The sequence below is a fragment of the Prunus dulcis genome, chromosome 3 (genome assembly GCF_902201215.1).
Source record: "Prunus dulcis chromosome 3, ALMONDv2, whole genome shotgun sequence".
NCBI classification, from domain to species: domain Eukaryota; kingdom Viridiplantae; phylum Streptophyta; class Magnoliopsida; order Rosales; family Rosaceae; genus Prunus; species Prunus dulcis.
In genome coordinates this window covers 20,814,147-20,835,775 of record NC_047652.1, presented here as the reverse complement: position 1 = coordinate 20,835,775, position 21,629 = coordinate 20,814,147, and the positions used below count along the sequence as shown (strand labels likewise).

The 21,629-nt window shown below is 37.5% G+C and overlaps 4 protein-coding genes across 8 annotated transcripts; 2 read left to right on the top strand and 2 right to left on the bottom strand.

Moving 5' to 3' along the window:
* Positions 1-812: 812 nt before the first annotated feature.
* Positions 813-4,318, top strand: LOC117623229 (phosphatidylinositol 4-kinase gamma 7-like). Of its 4 annotated transcripts, none has more exons than XM_034354128.1 (3): positions 823-1,040; positions 1,120-1,159; positions 1,757-4,318. In XM_034354128.1, the coding sequence occupies exon 3, from the start codon at positions 2,007-2,009 to the stop codon at positions 3,927-3,929; it is 1,923 nt and encodes a 640-aa protein (XP_034210019.1). In that variant the 5' UTR covers positions 823-1,040; positions 1,120-1,159; positions 1,757-2,006; the 3' UTR covers positions 3,930-4,318. The 4 variants fall into 4 exon arrangements, with proteins under 4 accessions (XP_034210021.1, XP_034210019.1, XP_034210020.1 ...); XM_034354129.1 differs by having other exon boundaries at positions 1,753-4,318; XM_034354130.1 differs by lacking the exon at positions 1,120-1,159 and having other exon boundaries at positions 813-1,040; positions 1,753-4,318.
* Positions 4,319-4,461: 143 nt separating this feature from the next.
* LOC117623237 (calcium/calmodulin-regulated receptor-like kinase 2) lies at positions 4,462-8,019 on the bottom strand. 2 transcript variants are annotated; one of them, XM_034354142.1, is made up of 8 exons: positions 7,804-8,019; positions 6,682-7,072; positions 6,344-6,497; positions 5,851-5,977; positions 5,509-5,594; positions 5,355-5,426; positions 5,030-5,233; positions 4,462-4,939 (listed from the first exon to the last, which is right to left on the bottom strand). In XM_034354142.1, exons 2-8 carry the CDS (start codon positions 7,005-7,007, stop codon positions 4,637-4,639), a joined length of 1,272 nt encoding a protein of 423 aa, XP_034210033.1. In that variant the 5' UTR covers positions 7,008-7,072; positions 7,804-8,019; the 3' UTR covers positions 4,462-4,636. The 2 variants fall into 2 exon arrangements, with proteins under 2 accessions (XP_034210033.1, XP_034210034.1); XM_034354143.1 differs by having other exon boundaries at positions 7,809-8,019.
* Positions 8,020-9,769: 1,750 nt separating this feature from the next.
* LOC117622695 (GDSL esterase/lipase 7-like) lies at positions 9,770-11,581 on the top strand. The gene is made up of 5 exons (XM_034353457.1): positions 9,770-10,097; positions 10,212-10,336; positions 10,506-10,754; positions 10,839-11,091; positions 11,185-11,581. Exons 1-5 carry the CDS (start codon positions 9,842-9,844, stop codon positions 11,397-11,399), a joined length of 1,098 nt encoding a protein of 365 aa, XP_034209348.1. The 5' UTR covers positions 9,770-9,841; the 3' UTR covers positions 11,400-11,581.
* A 4,904-nt stretch (positions 11,582-16,485) lies between these two features.
* On the bottom strand, positions 16,486-18,755 carry LOC117623360 (F-box/kelch-repeat protein At5g15710). The gene is made up of 2 exons (XM_034354307.1): positions 16,788-18,755; positions 16,486-16,680 (listed from the first exon to the last, which is right to left on the bottom strand). The coding sequence occupies exon 1, from the start codon at positions 18,260-18,262 to the stop codon at positions 16,943-16,945; it is 1,320 nt and encodes a 439-aa protein (XP_034210198.1). The 5' UTR covers positions 18,263-18,755; the 3' UTR covers positions 16,486-16,680; positions 16,788-16,942.
* Positions 18,756-21,629: the final 2,874 nt, after the last annotated feature.

Genomic DNA, 21,629 nt, shown 5'->3' with positions numbered 1-21,629 from the left:
AAAAAACAAGGGTGGAAAGTTCAATTTTTTGTTAGTTGGTAACTTTTTTTTTTTTGCTTTTTCTTTTGAGTTAGGTGTTAGGACAAGGTTGTGGACAATAGAAAAAAGTAACGCAAGGGGAAGGTGGTAACCCATTTTTTACCACTTTGGTGTAGATTGAGTGGTCGCACCTCCACCGTTTTTCTAACTCCAATATAACACAACAAATTGGAATATAATAACATTACCAATAAATAATTATTAACTCTCCGTCACTCCTAACTCATTAACTTCTGTTACTAGGTAAATTTTGTGTGTGGATATAAACGACATTGAAGGAGAAAAATTTGAACACAAAATCTCATATACAATGTTAACAATAAAAATTCAAGTTTACCGCACATTTCATACACACATTTTTATACATCAAAAATTGAGAAATGGACTGGTTTTAAGCCCAACATTTAGACCATTGTTCAATCCATTAATGGACCGCCGTCGACGGGGTTAAAGACTAAAAGACCAGTAAGTAAATGAGGCCCAACAATGATTTGGAATTTTCAAGTTCTAGATCTTTCTTTCCCACCCACCATCGTCAAGAGAAACCACCACGTGTCCGTAACGGCGAACTCTCATGGAGTCACATCCTTCACTGCCACTGGACATCTCAGGGCCCAGTAACGTCACACAACCCAAATCAGATGAAAACCCGCCACGTTACCGTTGAACGAATGACGCACACCCACGTGGCAAAATAACGCGCACATATTATTACTGCCCGTAATTTTCTTCCTTTATTTCGAATTTAAAAAAGAGAAAGTTAAATTATTCGTTAATCCCCCTTCCGCTTCTCGCGAATGGGAGTTAGAGACGAAAAACTCCAAAAGCGGGAGAGAGAAGAACTGTGAACAGCATTGATTTTGAGGTCCGATCGAATCAAATCTGGCCGTTGATATTTCTTTCATCCAATCCCCGCCCTCGGTCTTCGATTCAGTCTTGTCTCAACGGCGGTGGATCTCCGGTAAGCTCCGCCGTCCGGTTGCCCAGCATCGCGGTCTCCGGTGAGTCTCACTCTTTCGTTTTCGTCTGAGCTCTCCATTAGAAAACACTATTTGTTTAGTGAATTTTTGCAATTTTCAGACCGCGATTAGCTTCGATTTCGCTTCCATTTGAATCTCAGGTTTGTGTCCTATTGTTACGGTAGAGTTTGGGATCAATTTCGATTATTTGTATTATTCTTATGGCATTGTTTTTTTATTTATGTTTTGTGCTTTCTTCGTTAAGTTTTATGTATTAGACAAGTTAAAAAATTCCCAGCACTTTTTAAATTACTGATTCGGAGGAGAAATTTTGAAGGAAAAAAAAAAAAGTGAAGAGCTTTGAGTAGGAGATTTGAATGGACAAGAAATTTAAAGTTGATTCTTGGCGTTGTAATTTGGGTTTCAAGTTGATGATCAGACTGCTTTTTGTCATAAGAATTTTCAGAGAAAAAGATTCCCTTTTTTCACACATATATACCTGTGTGTGTGTGTGTGTGTGTGTGTGTGGGTGTGTGTGTGTGCATGCATGATTGTAAATATGGATGTATGTACCGGGTCACCAAATGAGTGAATCGTTTTCAGATAAGGACATCTATTTGTTTCCTTTCAAACTCTTCAAGTATTAGGGATTGGAAGAAACAGATGTAAAAAGAAGATTTATCTTATACTTTTATTTCTTTGTAAATCACTATTCTTTAAAAGATTATCTAATGAATGTGTTATTCTGGAATAGCTAGCCAACCAGTGTCATTATCAGGTGGCCTCTGCAATGTAGCAAATTGGCAAAGTGGGTGACTTCTTCGTTATTGCTTTTCCAGTGTGAAAATCAGTTGTCTTCTACTGGTTTGATTATGATTGTTTACATTACAAACATTTTCCTTCAATTAGTGCCGGCATTTGAGTTTGGCGTCTGCGTGAGAGAGAAGCTCTCTGCTGCCGCTGCCTCTGCTGCTGGCGTTGGAACTTGCCACTTCTCTGCTTCCTTTCATGTCTCCTGAATTGGGTAAACCTGTACATAACCAGATGGCAGTTGCAACCTTCAAAGGACCTCTTAATGGTGAGTACCATGGGAAAAAGACATTGGAAAGAAAAAATTCTGGCAAGAGACGTGTGTTTGTGCAGACGGAAAGTGGTTCTGTTTTGGGCATAGAGCTAGATAGGGGTGACAATGTCCACACAGTGAAGAGGAAATTACGGCTTGCACTTGATGTCCCAACTGATGAGAGTTCATTGGTATGTGGTGACATGGTGTTGAAGAATGATCTCAGCATTGTTCGAAATGATTCTCCCCTTCTTCTCACCCGGAACTTCTTGCACAGAAGCTTGTCTACCCCTTGTCTCTCCCCAACTGGGAAGGATCTTCAGCAGAGGGATCAGAGCGGTCCAATTGAGGTACTGGGGTACTCGGATCAATTTTCCAGAACAAAACAATTAGTTGTGGATATTGTGAAGGCAATAAGAAATGGCATTGATCCAGTTCCTGTTTACGGTGGGCTTGGAGGTGCATATTACTTTAGAAATTGCAGTGGTGAAAATATTGCCATTGTGAAACCGACGGATGAGGAACCTTATGCTCCAAACAACCCAAAAGGTTTTGTTGGGAAAGTACTTGGACAGCCAGGTCTCAAACGTTCAGTACGGGTTGGGGAGACAGGTTTCAGAGAAGTTGCAGCTTTCCTTCTTGATTACAATAATTTTGCTAATGTGCCTGACACTGCTCTTGTGAAGATCACACATTCAGTTTTTAATGTGAATGATGGAGTGAAGGGTAATGTGCATCGAAACGGAAAGCAAGCAAGTAAGATTGCATCACTGCAGCAATTCATTCCTCATGATTTTGATGCCAGTGATCATGGGACTTCCAGCTTCCCTGTTGCTGCTGTGCATAGAATAGGGATTCTAGATATTCGGATTCTTAACACAGACAGGCATGCAGGGAACCTTCTGGTTAGGAAGCTTGATGGTGGTGGGAGGTTTGGTCGGGTAGAGCTTGTACCCATTGATCATGGCCTTTGTCTACCTGAAAGCTTAGAGGATCCATACTTTGAGTGGATACACTGGCCGCAGGCATCAATTCCTTTCTCAGATGATGAGCTTGCATATATAAATAAACTTGACCCTTTTAAGGACTCTGATATGCTCAGAATGGAGCTGCCCATGATTCGAGAGGCATGCCTCCGAGTCTTGGTTCTGTGCACGATTTTTCTCAAGGAAGCTGCAGCCTTTGGCCTCTGTCTTTCTGAGATTGGTGAGATGATGAGTAGGGAATATCGGGGCCATGAGGAGGAGCCGAGTGAACTCGAGATAATATGCATTGAAGCAAAGACACTGTTGGATGAGGAAATATCTTATTTTGAGCCAAAAGCAGGCAGGGAGGAGTTCCAGTTTGAGCTAGACTGTGGGAAGGAGGAGGAGCTGGATTTGGCTCCAACTACTGAAGAGAAAATGAAAACTGAAAGGACTTTCCGTTTTGGATCAAAAGGTGGAAATGGAAGATATTTACTATCCAAACTAGAGGAGAGTGTGGAGGAGGGCATGGAAGGGCACGAGGGAAATGAGTTACCTCCAAGGTCAGATGACTGTGTTAGTGTAGTGCAGGATCGGATTCCAAATGTTTCAAAGCTGTCAACATCATTGAAAAACATCAGCTTTGGTGAGAAGAGTTGGCGACACCTAGGCTCAATGCAGAAGAACGGCTATTTGGCTGGCACATCCTCAGGAAATAGGAGCGTGAATGAGCAACGGCCTATGAGCAGTAATTTTGTGATTTTGGCAGATATGAATGAAGAGGAATGGATGCGGTTTCTTGAGAATTTCCAGAGATTGCTGCGCCCTGCTTTTGCAAATCGCAATGCAGGGAATGTGGGTCAGAGGCAGAGACAGAGGTTGGGGACTTCATGCCAGTTTTGAGGGAATATTGTTAGATAAATAAGTTGGAGTTTTTTTTTTTTTTTTTTTTTTGATAAGAAAATAAATTGGAGTTGTTAGAGTACTTGTTGTAGGGTTTGACACCCGGGTCGGGGTGTTATTTGTTTTTTTTTCCCTCCTTTCACAAGTTTATTTATGGGACTGCTGGCAACCTGTGTCTTACCCTTGGGAGTCGGCCAATGGACGCGAGAACCGTATGTTTCAATTCCTTTGTCTTTTTTGTCTTCCACATTGTGTCGACTGTGTTGAGAGGGAATAAATCTGCCATACCAAATGGCAGAAGGAACAACGTTGTGTATATATATAAACTATCTTATGAGGTTAAAGATGCAATGCATGTTTTGACCCCTTGTTATTAGGTGGTGACTTAAGTGCTTTCTCCTCCGTTATTATGGTTAATTTGCATATCTTAACAACAATAAAATTGAACGATGGGCTTAAATTTAAAAACTTGATTTTGCCTTGCATTGTATTCACCCAAAAACGTCTCAAGGATCGAACTCGAAACCAGAAAAAACCAATAGCTGCTTAGCACCCCAAGGAATGTCTTCCGCCACTGACCATAAAATCAGAAATTGCTCATTTTCTGAGGCCTGTATATTCTATATTGTACGTTATTAACAACACTTTCCAAGACAAGCTTGAAAATAAGAGATGCATGCTCAAAAAGGAAACAAAATTCTTATTGGTCACTCAGTCGCTCTATCTTTCATGCTAGCTATCCTACTCAGCTCCACCTGCTGAATCTCTATTCGGCTTACAGCCCTCGAAAATTCTTCACCTGCGAAAGACATGGTATCTTCTTTGGCAAGACGCCTCTGTTTTATCTTCAATATACCCTGTGAAACTTCTCCTATGGAAGGTCTCTTTCTTGGTAATTGCTCTAAGCATTTGTGTGCGATTCTAGCTAGCCTCCTCACTTCGTCAAGTTTGCACTCTCCTACTAGTTGCTTATCAAGTATTTCATCTACGCCATCTGGGGCCATAGCAGCCTTAAAGGAAAAAGAGAAAAAAGTTAAAAAGCTTCGCGACAGAATTATGTGTGAACAATATGTTTATGGTGCAGAGTGCATGAAACTCACAAGATTAACATATTCCATTAGGTTTTGGTGAGGGTGGATGGCTGTTATTAGCTCAAATATGATAATTCCAAAACTGTAGATGTCGCTCTTCATTGTGAACTGGTTTGTAGATATGTATACTGGGTCTATGTAGCCATAAGTACCTTTCAGGCCAGAATTCCGGCCATCAAAAACCTCTTCCTTAGACAATCCAAAATCAGCAACCTAATGCACAGGACAAGGTGAGGACAGATTGAAATGAAAACATAAATATGATAACATTCACTATTAACTACCATGCATGTGCCAGCTGCCTAGCATGCATCATATACGGTTATTTTCTTACCTTAGCTCTCATTGACTGGTCTAAAAGTATATTAGCAGACTTTAAATCACGATGTATGACTGGTGGGACTGCCTGTTCAAATAAACTTCATATGAGAGAGGTGAACAAAATTAATTGTTCACTAACAAAACAAGGATACAGATATATATCCTACCCCTTCATGAAGGTACTCAATTCCATGTGAAATATCCAGAGCAATTTGTAGCCTTTCATCCCAGCTCAAGACCTGTTGTTCTTCACCTACATGAAGATGATTCTTAAATCAACCCAAAAGGCTTCCGAAAAGAAGTTTTAGTCAATCAAGTTCTCAGTTACTGAAACAAAAAAAAGATACAGAGATGTCTCTAGGTGAAATAAACTATTTGGACCAAGCAACATAGACTGAGTAAATTTTTCCACCTTCCATTTGAATTAGATATCACCTAGCATGTAGTTACTACAACAAAGACAAATCTTGATTTTTGATATGGATAAAAACAGGAGCTTCTGAACTTACTGTACAGAAGATTTGATAAGCTGCCATTACTCATGAACTCGTAGATTAACATATGCTGCCCCTTATCTACACAATATCCTAGTAGATTCACTAGATTGCGATGATGCAGTCTTCCTAGCAGAGATACCTGCAGCAAGACCACATAAATTAATGGAAACTCAACCTGTTTTGTGGGATATAAACATTGAGACGGCCAATCATAAGTTAACCAGTGATAACTGGTCAGATTGTCAATTTGGAAATCAGAAACCGGACTCCTGAGGACTGTCTTGTTGCATTCATGTCCAGAATTGCAGTGTTTTTTATTATCGTTTCAAGCTTTTGAGTAAAATATTGAAAATGTTACATTCCATTTTATGTATTCTTTGGACCGTAAGAGCAAAGAAATCATTTTTGGTTGTGAATTCTACAACACACGTGAGTATTTTTGTATCAATTCTATGGGCGTGAAGGAAGATGGTTTCTCACAGGATTTACTTGATGTAGCGTTTACCTCTGTTTGGAACTCTTTCTCTCCCTGCTTAGAATTGGAAGCAAGCACCTTCACAGCTACTACCTCTCCAGCAGCCATTTTTGCTTTATACACCGGACCAAAAGAACCTTGTCCCAGAAGGGTAGTAAAATTTTGAGTAGCTTTCTGTATATCTCTGAAAAGTATAACATACATTAGATGCACCATATATCATAGCATATCAACTCAATACCTCACAGGGTCCGAGTATAGGTTCTACTATTAACCTAATAGAATATTTTTTAGTACCCGCAAAATGGAGAAATATAAACTGTAACAGCATTATGTAATTTTTCTGCAGCGCAGAAGGTTCAACATACTTGTAAGAGTATCTAAGTACGCCTGGCGCAGAAACAAATCGATCTTTGTTTTGATGATTCCACCAAGAGGGCGGAGAATTTTTTTGAAGGTTCTCGGATCCTTGAATAGCTTTGGAAGTTGAAAGAGATGCACTATAGTCAGTGCTTGTACCTAAGCCATTTGCCTGTATTGGAAGAGTTGTAAAACTACGCTCATTAGCACATCGCCGAAGATGAGCACGCTTTATATACCACCTTATGCCAAAAAATATGAGTGAAGCTATCAAAATTCCAAGGGCTACACCAACAGAGACGCCGATGATAACAAGATCAGTTTGATGAACCATTCTTTGGTCTCTTATGAAATTCAGGCAATGAGAACATCTTGCAGGGCAAAATCGCCGCAGGTTATCTGTCATAAGATGGGCAAAACACATTATATAAACTTGTTCCAGAAATGATGGATTAGCATGACAAGTGAAATTCAAAATCTGATTGGGTTATTGATAATGGAAACATGATAATATTTGATTAACAATATGAAAACCACAAAAGTTAGAATGCTACATATCTTTCTGAAAATAAATGTACGATCTGTTACTTCCTCACATTGCCTGATTCACAACGAACTCAGTGCACTTTCCAGATATAAATTGTGTCACTTTTTTAGTAGACATAATATATCCACCATTTTTATCCTTAAAAATTGTGTCTTGCTTGCGTCTCTAAAGATAGAGCCATAGGATAAGCATACTATCAACTGGGCATAAGTAAAGAAACTCAAAAACTGCAAAAGAACCTTTTTTTTTTTCTTTTTTTTTTTTTTTGGTTTTTTACTAAATTTATTACTACATGTTAAGATGCTTTCTTTCTTTGTATGCGTACTGCCAACCAAGACTTGACGCAGAAGTTGGCATAAATGGTACTCTTATTTGCATTTTTTAAAAAAAAAAAAACAATAATTCAACATAGATATATTGAAATTAACTATCAACCTTCCAAATTCCCACAACCTTATATATCATGCTCTATAATCAAAACCAGAACACATGAGCCCAGGCATCAGAACCAACCAAAAGACACAAATAAGCAGAAATTCTCAAAATCAAGAAAGACCCATGAATTGATGAAGAGCACACATACCTTACCAGCTGAAAACCCAAAGAGAAGTTGATGGGATCAGTTTCGTTGACTCTTCTGCTGATTGTTGTTACAGAGACCCAGTTGAAGAAAAGAAACTGTAAACAGCCAGAGAAGAAACTGAAGGAAAAACACTGGTGGCTGAGTTGGACTGGGAGTTGATGGAATAAAAAGAAAACGCGGTTTTTTTATGGGCTTAACGTTAACTGGTTGAAGTGTTCTGTTGAGGCCTTAAAGGGAAAGATAATAATATAATGGTAGGCCTAGGAAAATTAAATTGAATTATATCACATAGTGCAAAGCAAAAGCCGGTAAAGTTGTAAACTACATATGGGTCTTATTCAGCCGTGCCAAACACCAATGCCTCGTTAATGTAGATGTAGGACGCCTTTAATTCTTATGCTTTCTCCTTGTTTGGTTGGGTCAATTTGTCGCTTTGAGCTCATGGTCCACAGAACAAATTCCATGGTCTTGGTGGAAAGTTAAAATGCCAATAATATTTCAAGTCAATCACAAACTGTAATGTGATAAAATTAAAATATATGAGAATGTATGACAATGTGTGATTAGTTTGAAATACCGATATATTGACATACATACCTTAATTGCGTTTTTTAAAATAATAATAATGGTAATAGTGTTAGTGATAATGAAGAAAAATGCCTTACATGCTTGCATGTGTAAGCCTCCATCCTTGGCTGCTTCAACTTAGGTTAGCAAGTGGGTTATGCCATGCTACTTAATGCATAATTTTTGTGGGTCAACCAAATATGCTCAATCAAAACGATATTTTTTGGGGTGGGTTGACACGGTCTAAGTGGGCTCATGGGAACAAATATTCTGTGCGGTCCCCTAACTTCAATAATTCATTCGATTTTTTTCCTTCCTTCTTTCTTTCTCTCTTTTTCCAACAAATCCATAATTTATTGTTTTTCTTTCTTCCCCAAATCTGTAATCTGTTTGAACCAAGAAAACGAAGATAAGAAGAGAGATGAAATTAATTGTAAATACAAACAGAAATACAGCTAAAGAAAATAATGTGAATTTTGAGTTGTTTTTCTATTCTCTTACATATTTTATATATTGTCATCATCCACTTGAACTGGTTTTTGCTAACCAAGAAGAGTATCATGACTTGGCATATATATTGTCCCAAGCAAACATTCAACTATTGAGGAGGATTGGTTAGAGCTACATAGACTAATATCCTTGGCAGGGTTAGGTAGAGCTGAAAAGAGGATTGGTTAGACGGTACCTGCACGGTTAATAGATAGGGCTTCATCTTAAGGCCCTCATTATAGAATGATTCCAAGCCACAAACCCTACTTGGACCATTTTTTATTTACAAATGGTTTATGATCCACTTTGTAGCTTCAATGCCCCAATGTAAGTGCTTTGGGCCCATACTAGTAACCCAATAAAAGCACGCTTCAAAAAATGGGGCTTTCATGGTTGGAAGCCCAATCATAAAGATGGATGTAGTTTAAACTTTCACATGGACACCCAATCAAATGGTTTCTAATCAGATAATGATCACCATTTTTCATGCTCATTACCTTAGTTTCATTCCCTTGTGTAAATGTTGCCCAATTATTGCACCATATATCAAAACTAATGATCAGCACTGATCAGTAGGCGCAATCCATGACCCCAAAACCAAAATTTGCAGCATCAGTTAGCTTTGGAGCTACTGTGGTCACATGAAATGTGAAGTTGGACCCCTTAAATTCATAAAGCAACTTTCAACCCCAGGAAAAAAAAAAAGAAAAAAAAAAAAGGGTTGTACAATTAGGCCGCTGCCTTGATTCAATCACTTTCCAAAAGAGTTGAAACAACTCATCTCATATCAGTTACCTATACATGTACCCCAAACCGAAATCCCCACCTCACTATAAGCTCAACCGAAATTTTCCACGTCATTAAAAGCTCACATCACATCAATTGATCTTCCATGTGACTGGACAATCAGCATTTTCCTCCCAACAAATTGTATACACACACACAAAGCACTAGCAGCAAATTCAGCATTTGCATCAAAGCAATGTTGCAGAACATGAGAATGAAACCAATGTCACTTATTTTCTTGTTCACAATTTCCTTGCACTTTCATTCACTGCAGATTCATGGTTTGCCAATTGCACCAGCATTGTATGTGTTTGGGGATTCTTTGTTTGACAGTGGTAACAATAATTTTTTACCAACTGTTTGTAAGGCAGATTACTTGCCTTATGGGGTGAATTTTGTCAAGGGAGTCACTGGAAGATTTACCAATGGCAGAACAGTGGCAGATTTTATAGGTGATATTATTATTGCCCAAAACAAGTACTTGTAACTTTGGTTTGGTTTCAGTTCATGAATATTATTGACTCTAACTTAGTACCTATGGTTTCTGTGTTGTCTTTTTTGTTAAGCTGAATTTCTTGAGCTACCATATCCTCCACCATACATGAGCATACGTGGATCAAACACAGCACTTAAAGGCCTGAATTATGCATCTGGTTCTTGTGGTATTCTACCTGAAACCGGAAGCCAATTTGTAAGATAGTCATGACCCATGAGTCTGTGAAGAACCAGTTCTAGATATTCAATCCTGCCAATCTTTATTGTTCATGCACCCACCATGCATGAATTTTCTATAGTAGGGCTGCTATATATAGTTTTATACTATGAGTTTCTTTCTTTTTTTATTTGGTGTTCTTTTACAGGGGAAATGCTTGAATCTAAAAGACCAGACAGATTTGTTTCAAAGAACGGTGAAGTCAGACTTGCCAGGACAGTTCCAAAATCCCCATGATCTTCTGCACTACCTATCCAAATCTATATTTCTGTTTTCTATTGGTAGCAATGATTTCATCAATAACTACCTTTACACCAAAGCGTTCGATACAAGTCAACGCTACTCTCCTCAACAATTTGCACAACTCTTAATGGATGCGCTTGCTAACCATTTGGAGGTACCAAACTCTCATCCCTTCCTTCTCTGCTCATTCAATGTTAAAATGGATGATAAGCTTGTTGTTCTTATTGCAAAAGTGCAGAGGATGTACAATTTGGGAGCCAGGAAAATAGTCACGTTTGAAATTGGTCCCCTTGGATGCATTCCATCAATTGCAAAGACACATAACCACAGTGGAAACTGTGTGGAAGATACAAACGAGCTAGCCACAATTTTTAATGAAAATCTTCGCGTGACGCTGGCAAATTTGACTACCACTTTCCAAGGTTCTTTCTTTGTTCTTGGTCGAGCTAATTGGATCGGTTATGATGCAATCACAAGTCCTGTTAAATATGGTAAACTTCAAAAACCAAGTTGTCTCATTTTTTCTCTGATTTTTCTTGTTGTTAATCGATTCGATGTTAATGAGATATGTATCAATCGAGCAGGGCTAATCGATGGAAGCAATCCATGCTGCAGTACTTGGGCAGATGGGACTTCAGAGTGCATTCCATTGCTTGCACCATGCTTAGAACCAAAAAATTACTTCTTCTGGGATGCTTTCCACCTTACTGAATCTGTATCCTCCGTTATAGCTACAGGCTGCTTCAATGGTTCAACTGTTTGCACCCCCTTAAACATCAAGCAACTTGTAGAAATGTAATTGTATAACATAATCCATTATGCCTCAGCCCATCAGCAAGGTCAATTTAAAAAATGGGAATAGTTTGTCCTTTTTTAATTGTCATATTAATTTGTACTGATTAAGATTGATTACCTCTCAAGCTAGCTCTGTCAAGGCTCTTGGTTAATGGAAATCATGGAAATAATAATATTGTACTCTCCTGCAGCAGAGCTTATGAACTAAATGTTTAAACTTGCCAGTGAATTGATAAACAAATATTGAAGATCCAGAGCCCACAAGCATGAGACCATCCATTAATATTTTAGGAGGAGCAACTGAAGTTGATCCAAACACACAATTGCCAAATTCATTTGGTGGAGTTTTAAGGCTGAGATAAAGACTCGTTTTAACTTTTACCATGTTTTGCATAAGGAAAAAACAATAAATTAGATTATATAAAGGAGGAAGAGGGCACAAAATTATGATATATATATATCATTACTTCACAGAGGCTAGGTGTATGAAGGCAAACTTAATGTACACAGCAGTTCACTACCTGTTAAAGTTCCTATGCTTGATCAAAAAAAGAAAACAAATAAATTAAACAAGCACACACCATATTCTGTATAGGCTAGCTATAAGGGACTGACCACTAAATATTCCTAGTGGGGGAAGGGGGCAAAATTGTGAGCCTAGATATATAGCTAAACCAGTATTAGACAGACTCAATCTCAATGTTGTGGCTCATGATTGTTTATGGGCGGCTTGCGGCGACCCATTCCATGATAATCTTTATGCATCAGGTTTACTATCTCTCTTGTTGCCTTAAGAAGCCTTCTTGCTTCATCTGTCAACTTATGATGATCATCAGTATCATCATAATTAATAGTCTTTTGATGAGCTCTGATAATTGGCTGCTTTGTCTTGGAATCTTGAGAGTACTTTGGCTTAAGAACTCTGGGAATTCCAAAACTATTGGCAGCAGCCTTCAGTGTTGTTGGCTCCAATATCTTGATATCGGCCTGGAAAATGTGTATGAACATAACCAAATTAGCACCAAATTAAAAGGCAAAAGGTGGGGCTTTTCTGATGGTAAAGAAAATCCTCTTTGTTTAAGTGTACTAGCTACTGCATGCATATCAAAATTTGATTTATGAAAGTTTGTGTGTGTGTGTGTGTGTGTGTGTGTGTGTGTGTATGAGAGAGAGAGAGAGAGAGAGAGAGAGAGAGAGAGAGAGGAGACCTGTTGGTTCAGTATGTTTTGAGGTTTTCCATGGGAGTTACTTGAAGCTTTACTGTCCTTACCTGCAATCAGACAAGAAATGTCTAACATGAACCATTATTATTATTAACCTTCTTCCTCATCAAAATCAACATCTCAAAATTTAGTTCCAAGAACACAAAAGCAATATTTGCATCCATTAAGCATCAGAGCGAGAAATCCTTTCCAAAATATATGTATATATCTTTTTCTGAATACTAATACATACAACTACACTAGCTAGCTAGCTACTACATGATATATATCTATCACACACATATGTTTTCACTAGAGCATCTGGCAACAACAAGACCGTGAAGACTGATCTAAGATCGAACTTGGGTTTCAATGATTTTCTCAATTGTGTTTTGGAGGATGGTGTGCAGGCCCGTGATAATCAGCACCAAAAGCTACAAAATCATGAGCTGCTTTGAAGTACTTCTTAGCACTAGAAGGGCTAGTTTTACTTTTATAATCTCCGTGTTTACATTTTACATTTAGATCTCCCTTTCCTTCGAAGTCACAATTTCCCTCAGAACTACGGGTTGCACCTGAATTCTTTGATGAAGTAGTCTCTCCATTCAGCTGGCTAGCTGGTCTTGCAGGCTCTAATTTCCTCAACACTTTGTGTGCCGCCATTTTTCTTCCTACAAGCCCTATCATCCTTGACCCAGCTATTGAAACCCCATCCGTATTTGGTTCCTGCATACTCATACGGTAATTAGCTTATATATCGAAAATTATACTTAATCATATATAGAACAAAGAGAAACGCTATTCACACTCCTCGAAAAGCTTCTTGCACTATTGTGGAGAAGTGCAAATAACAACGCAATAATAGCGCAGTGTTACTTGACGAGTGCAAGAAGCTTCCTGAGGACTAAACTTCAATAATAGCACAAACAAATCATGGAATAATAAGTACTCTACCTTATGACCAGAGAGTATTACAGGTTTCTCAGTCATAGAAAGCTCTTCTTTACCTACAAAAAAAACAAGATTGTAATCATTAGAAAATCCTCCCAAAATTTTATGAGAAATCCCTAGCCCTAGCTATAATATGAGAGAAGGCTATATATATCTACTAGTATATCTACCTTGATGAGCATGTGTAGCAGTAGTAAAGTGCCCTAGTGCATGCATAACAAAAAGAAGCCCTAGTATGAAGCTTGTAAGCTGTAGCATCTTTGTGTAGTTTCCTTCTTAATTTCTAGCTAGAGAAAGTGTAGTGATCTTTAGATTGACAACAAAAAGAGAGGAAAGTTGGAGAGAATAATGTGGGCTTTATAGACAGAGTTCAAACCCAAGTCAAAGCTAGGGTTCAGACTACCTGCATAAAATATTTCTCGTGGGTACAGACAGGACTTGGAAGAACACAAAACTCAAAATAATCTAATGAATAAACTATTCAAAGGAAAACAGCGTTTTCGGTTTTCAAAACTTTGAATGTGGTTTCTCGAGTTAATTAAACTGAATCTGTAGAGGTTAGCAGGCCTAAAATCGTACGTTGATGCATATTAAATGAAACTTCATCAAATATGACATATGAAATATGAAACATGAATTTGGGTTTTTGATTTTTGTGTATGATATACCTCTACTGGCATGCATGCAACGAAGTCATTAAATAAGGTGCTCAAAGATGAGTCATTAACATTACTCTTTCTGCATACGTGGAATAGGCAGTTTGGTCATGGCAGTGTGTGCATATCTCACACCTCTTGCACTTGAGTTCGATTTTCCCATCTCGTAAATTAATTAGAGCAATTTAGATATTGTTTGTAGTATATGATCAGAGTATAGAGAACAATCTAGAGTACTTATATCCGGACTATAAATTATTAATTGCAAAGTTTAATTAGTTCAGGATCACTATGAGATATGTTTAAGTGAAAGGAAGGTCAAAAGATCATACAGTACTATTCAGCTTCAGCAGTACTAAAATCAATTATAATTGTACTCTTTTTTGTTGGCATTTTGCGAGGTAGATATGGAAATCTTATACTTTCAAGCTTAACCAAGTTGAACAGTAAAAATATCAAGTTGAATAGTCAGATATTAGCTGTTATTTTTCATTTAAATGTTACCAAAACAAGCCAACACATACAGTAAGTGAAAATATCACCAGATAATTAATAGGGGTCAATCCGAGCTGCAAATATCTGCTGATCAGTCAGAGATTCGGTCCTCACCTTCAATATAAATTTTGAAGGGTTCCGCCAAAAACAAAAATTTGTCTTTGTACAGCAGAATATTCAGACATCAAACACTTCAATATGATCAGGGTCTTGAATCATCTCTTCAAGATCTATTGATCCTTTGCTTTATGGGATGTCAATTTTAATATCAAATTTCATGTTTTTAAAATTATGTAGAATTTGACTATTCGATTGTTATAAATTTTTCTTTTTTATTTTTTATTATTTTATAATCACGTGATAATTTGATATATCTATTTCCAATACTTACTATAAAGAGGGTTAGAAGTTAGCATGCAAGGGATAGTTCTTTTCGAGGCATGAAGGGCATCGCGAGAATGCATCAAATTAAGAGCCTGCAGGACATTTACAAGTGATTTCACATAGAATTACTCAAAACATTTCAGCTTTTAACAATATATGAAGATATTAATCAATTAAACAAACAAGGGGGGTTAGAGTTCCTGAGTGTGTTTGTGTGAGTTGCAATTTTAGAACACGAGGGCGTGACCTCCAACTATATGCTAGTGCTTTCACCTTGAGAAATGTGTTAACATGTGTCATTTCTATGCAAGTCGGTCCCAGACATATTTTATACTGGCCAGCATAGCACATATATATTTAGCAAATATTGCCTTAATTATCACCTTCTAAAACTACAATTCTCATCGCAAGCTTTTGAACGAAGTAACCAAAACGCATGGACATGGAGAAAGCCGGCTCCTGTTACCAATATTGTCTTGTCTCCACCATTTGTTTTGATAGTTTTCCGAACAAGACCAATTAAAATTTGGACCCAGGTATGTATGTGCCAAGTGAAGTGAAGCTTTTGAGGTTTAGGAAGTTGCATATGCATGTCGCGTGCTTGTGTTTGTGTATATGCTACAAACTTGATATAACACACCTCATGATATTGTGATTAGAAGCAGGCTGAGTCTATAGAATATGTGAAAAGTGTCCAGGGATCCATCTGATTAGCGAACCCAAGAAAAAGATTCCCTTTAGTTAGCTTTCTTTTTTGGAACATGTACACATGAACAACATTTTTTTTTTTTTTTTTTTTTTTTTTTTTTTTATTAATAATTTTTTTTTTTAATTTTTTATGGCAGAGGAAATCTCTTCCCTATGCCTATCAAAACCATTCCAAAGCAAAAGCCCCATGTTGCTAAGTTGAGAGCTGAAAGGCCAGTGGACTTGGATTGAATCTTTAACCAATTGAAAGCGAAGGGTCCATTTAGCCAAGCTAAGGTTGAGGAATCTCCTTCAAGTATATACACTCCTGTATAGAGGTAAGTTTTTCTCAGAGATGTCACCCTATCAGGGCCAGCTAGCACAACCACAACCATAGAGATTGGACTGAGACGTGCACTGCAACAAGTCCCTACTCCCATAGCAACTTTAGTCACTTCGATGAAGTAACTAGTAGACTAGCAAAGGTTCTACCACTTGTATCTATTGAAAAATCAAAAGCTTCAGAACTCCAAAACAGTGTAATGAATCTAATATGGTTCAAATGAAGAAAACTGCTAAAAGACTTTAGCCTGGGGAAATGCAACTGATCAAAGAAAAAAACTTATATCATCAAGCAAAAGACACCACCATATTTACACATCTCCAGTAACAAATTGCAGCTTGTGATGCGACCTTGGATCAAGAGCAAAAATCATATCAAATAAATTCTCAGATAATGACTTAATAAAATTAGCAAGGCACGGTAAACTTTTAAATGTACAGGTTGGATGTTAATAGTTTCAAAATGTGTACAAGATTTGGAAAAAATTGCCTTCTTACAGTTCTTCCCCCTGACCACGTTCTTTCTCTATCAACCAGCCTTTGCTCAATCATTAGGCATCACAGAGACCTAATATAAGGTAATATCACCAATTAAAGTCTACAAAATCTCAATGAAAAAAATTGGTTTTCTGGGATGCACTCATATTGCCAAATCCACGCATCCCTCAAACTCACATGATTAGCCACCAAGCCCCGTGTCAAATCCCTTCAGCACCATATGGAGAAGAAGCAAAGAATGGATCAAGGGAAAAATGCTAACTGGAGATGCTGTCCACTGATAATTCTCTGGCTAGTAAATAAAACAAGAACTGCAAAGCAAAACTTTCTTCTCAGTAGATGGAAGCATCAAATCTCGGCTCATAGAAACAAACCTGGCTGTTGTACGACTGAAGAGCACAGCCTGCAATCCAGGACCACGCCTTCTTATCCACGTCATAGAGAAGGCCCTTCCCTTGGTTCCACGATGTGAAGCAAATCAAGTTATCCTGTCCAGAGCACTCGAATCTCTCAGCTGATAACCTTAACAAAGATCGAAAATACTTTGGAGGCATCCTGCTAATCTCCACCCATATAAATTTTGTATGATCCAATTCCCATATTCTCATACTCTGAAGAGTACTATAAAGACCAATCCTTCCAACTAGAAACAGACGCTTTTGGGTGCCAGCTACCAAATAACCATCCAATAGAGACCGTGGGAACTTAGCTGGAATGTGTTCCCAGAATCCTGTGTCCAACCGGTACATCATTAGGCCAAGTGGAGAAAGGGTTTCTAAATATAGTCTGGAGTCGCAATATGCCATCTTTGAGGAGCAAAGATTAACTGCAGGCATTATCTGGTGAATTGACCAACTATTTAGCTTTGAATCATATACTTCAGTGGGCAACGACTTGTTGTCACCATAAATATCACTAGTGGCTATAATTTTAAATGACCGGTCCTTCTTATCAACAACCATTATCAGCTGCCTTTGCTGATTATAATGCATACTTGGCAATGTCCTCCAAGTTTGTGTAAGAGGGTTACAAACCAAGGTTTTAAAACTTAAGCCATCAAGCCCAGAAAAGCAAACTAGACCAGCAGAAGAGCCCACCAACCAGAATGCCCACTGTGGCAAAAATGTGAACGGAATTCTGTACCATGTTTTTAATGGTAAGCTGAAGACTGAGCATTGTGAGGTCTGAGAGTTCTTCCAGAATGTGAGAAGACAAGGCCCGTGAGATGGCACTTGCGAGTGGAACTTAAGAAAACTTCTATCTTGTAGAATTGTATTCCACCGTTTACAAACACACCGGAGCCTAAATATCATAAATGGCGGAACCCTAGCTAATATCTCATTCAACAAGTCCTCTGGCAACATTGCCCATATATTATCCTCCATTTGAACATCAGGATGAATTGCTTTGCCAAAAGTTGAAGCCGTTTCCTCATCTAGCCCTCGCGGTTTTGTCTTAACCACCTTCTGCCTCGAAGGGCTAGTGTTTCTTGATCTTACACAACCCAAAGGACTCGTATTCCTCGACCCACCACCTCTAAGAGGCGACACTTGCTTTGGGCACCCATCATCTTTACCAGAACACCCATTTTCCATAGATTTCAGACTTGACGCTGCAGACCCAGATTCAGAAGATTCCCCAGCACCATCCATGGTGGCAATTCCCAAACTAACCCAATATTACTCTGACGGCTCTACCCTAGTACCCAATTGCTGACTCTTAACCCCAAAAGATCAGAACTTTCAATTTCAACTACTAATTTCCAGCACAAAATAGAAAACCCATAATTCAAATACCAACAGCTCTAAGAATCATAACATAGAACCAACATTACAGTTGAGATTAATACAAAAAGCTCGAATCTTTAGTCAGATCCAAAATTGATAATCTTGTAGATTGTAAGACGGCTCAAGTTAAAGATAGAATTTTGTTGAGCACAGATCAATTACCATTACAAATTCAAGCCTCCTTGTACCTTGTGAATTGAGATGGGTTACCTTCGGACTGAGCAATCTTCCATGGCTCTGCTTGGTGAAGGAAGCTTGCTGGTACAGAGATGAGCAAATTCTGGCATCGAAATGAGGGAAAAACCTAGGGCCTAACTTCAAAGATTCTTTCTTTACATTGGTGTTTGATTTACTTTGTCACTATTTGACAAAATGGACAAGGAAGAATCCACATATGTCTTTGCAGTTGTAATCTGGTGCGAAGTAATTTGCATAGTGCTGATGTCCAGCCAACTAGAGGATGCCACGTCAAAGAAGAAATGGGTCAAGGGGCTGATTTTCTGTGTTAATAGTAGTTGATAAAGTTATTTGACTAATGAGTTATCATCAGACATAGTGGACGGCAATGATTGATGGTTAGGTGTGGTTGTATAAAGAGCAGATAAGCACTGTATTTTTTTCCCCAAAATATGAATTACCTTTGGTATAGATTATTGGGCTCCACTAAATTGTTGTTGCTGGGCTCCACTTATTTTCTGGTGGTTGTTGAGCTTGAAGGTTTAATCTACAGAATGCACCAAACAAAAGCATTGTTCTTTACCACATGTCAACTCTAGGCAAGGTGCAAGTGTCTCTCTGTCTGTGTTATGGAGTAGCTGAGAGAAGTTTGATCCAACCTTCATATCTTAATAGTTAATGGAAAGTAATATATAATTATGGTTGTTACTAAAAAAATATATAATTATAGTTTCTGTTTAAGGTCCCTTTCTATATAAAAGACATAAATTCACTAGATTTAAAGTTTAAGGCATGTTAAAGGAAGTATATAAAATTTTGTGCATAAGTTACAGACCAAACTTATTCTTTTTAATTTCGTCTGTATGATAAGATATCAATACCTTATAACCAATCCATATAATATTTTCAATATTCTTTTGTTTAGTTCTTTGTACCAAAGCATGTTCCTGTGAATTGTTGCACCAAAATAAATGCAAATAGGAAAGGACACCACCAAATTGATGTGTGCAGGAAAATTCATATTTCATAGAGGATGAAAATCTAAATAGTTCCAAAATTTATTGGTTATAAGGTATATATGTGCATGCATGAGACTACAATATGTACATAAAACTCGAGAAAGAATATGAAACACATTCAATTCAACCTATAGTTTTCTGACTTTTGAAAATAAGAGCAAGCAATTTATAAACTTTTAGTTCAAGTAACTTGCGGTGAGATGATTTGCAAACGTACGTGAAATATCCTAAGTTCAATTCCAACTTCATTTAGGAATGATTGAGTAAGTTTATAATCAGATACAAACCAAAAGGAGGAAAAAAGAAGAAGGATGTCTTCTATAAGAGATGGTTTGAATTGTCACACAGAAAGAGAATTGCCATTTCCCCTTTTTCTTTTCCTCCTTTTCTAGTGTTCTTTAAAGTTCAAATACAAGTACTCTTTTTGACAACAATTGGGGACCTCTCCTTTGTTGAATTGGATTGGTTTGGTTTGGTTTCCTTTTCCACTTTTGAAAACTTCAAAAGGATTTTTGTTTGACAACCATTTCTTTATAAGTTGTGGGTTAAGATAGATTTCCTTTCTTTTTGGTTCTTTTCTTTCATCTTTTGGATCAGAATTGTGCATGTCCAATGTCCATATGAATTGCGGTTGATGATGACCAACGTTTAAAGATGAACTTATTAACCAAAAAGAGGGCAAAACTCTAAGCACACAAAGTACAACAAGGTCACAAGATCAACCACGAAAACACAAAGGGAACAGCCAAAGGCTATAAAAAGGCTAAAAATTTGTCATGCTACCACATTCAAGATTCAAAACTAATTCAAGTAATTAAGACCGTTTATCATTGCATCCAAAGTCACGTGTTCGATTCTCCTCTTCTTTAATATGAATTATATATATATAAATTCAAGCAAAAAAGAAAGAGAAAAAATAATCCAATACAAGTCCGATACCTCGTATGAACTGATTGCTATGTATGCAATATGCCCAATGGCCTACTAATGGTTGAGAACTTCACTGCTTTTCTTTATTACATTTTATGCATGTTTCTCTGAAAATTTAATGATCAATAGACAGAAATTTCGGTACCCAAATAATTACTCAAAGTCTCCAGTGGACCTGAAATATGGTGTGCATACTTTGAATATGTTCAATTCTTATTGAAAAATGGTAGGTATGAAGGATGGCCCATGAAAGGTACAACAACCTGAAAATAAAGAGATGAGATGACCGTCATTTTCATGTTTTATATATGTGGTGCCGTTCTTCAAAAGATAATCTTTTTTTTTTGGGGGGCCAACCTTCAAAAGATAATCTTAAAACCCTTACTAAATGTCAAAATGTTAGAGTTGCAAACTCTAACCGGAAAAGAGGTTCAAAGTTGAAACCCTACTTGTAATTCATGGCCAAATTGCAGTTGATTCACGAGTTTATTGGCTTGTTTTTTTTCTTTGACAAGAGTAATATTCTAAACTATTATATGTACAGGAAATAGATTTGAACTCGGATAAAAGAGACGCGGTATACTATACTATTTTAGCCAACTAACTTAACCCATATTTACACGAGTTTTTTATGTCATCAGCAAACGAAACAACTCCTTTGATTATTGACCCCATTATGGTTTGGTCAACACTTCAATATGGGCCTAGACCAATTTGTCAAATGACAAAACGACATACTACTTTTGATTATCAAATTTGGCTAATGGTGCCCATTTTAGTTGAGTTTGGCTCCCTAAAATTGAGGAGAAGCTCCTCCTTCAAATTAATGGAGTTTTGGCATTTGTCAAATTCCAGCAATATTGGCAAAGTTTCAATAAAAAAGAAAAGAAAAATTAAAATAATTTGACACTTGTCAAAACCACATTGGTCGTAAGAAGGAGCTACTCCTTAATCTTAAGGAGCCAAACTTTTTCCTTTTTAGTTTTATAAAAAAATTCGGGTTGTTGCTCAAGCTTAAATCAAAAGTCTTAAAATTTCCATATTTGAAACAGTCTAAACTTATGGCAATTGGCATAATAAGAATCAATGAGTCAAAGAAACAGATC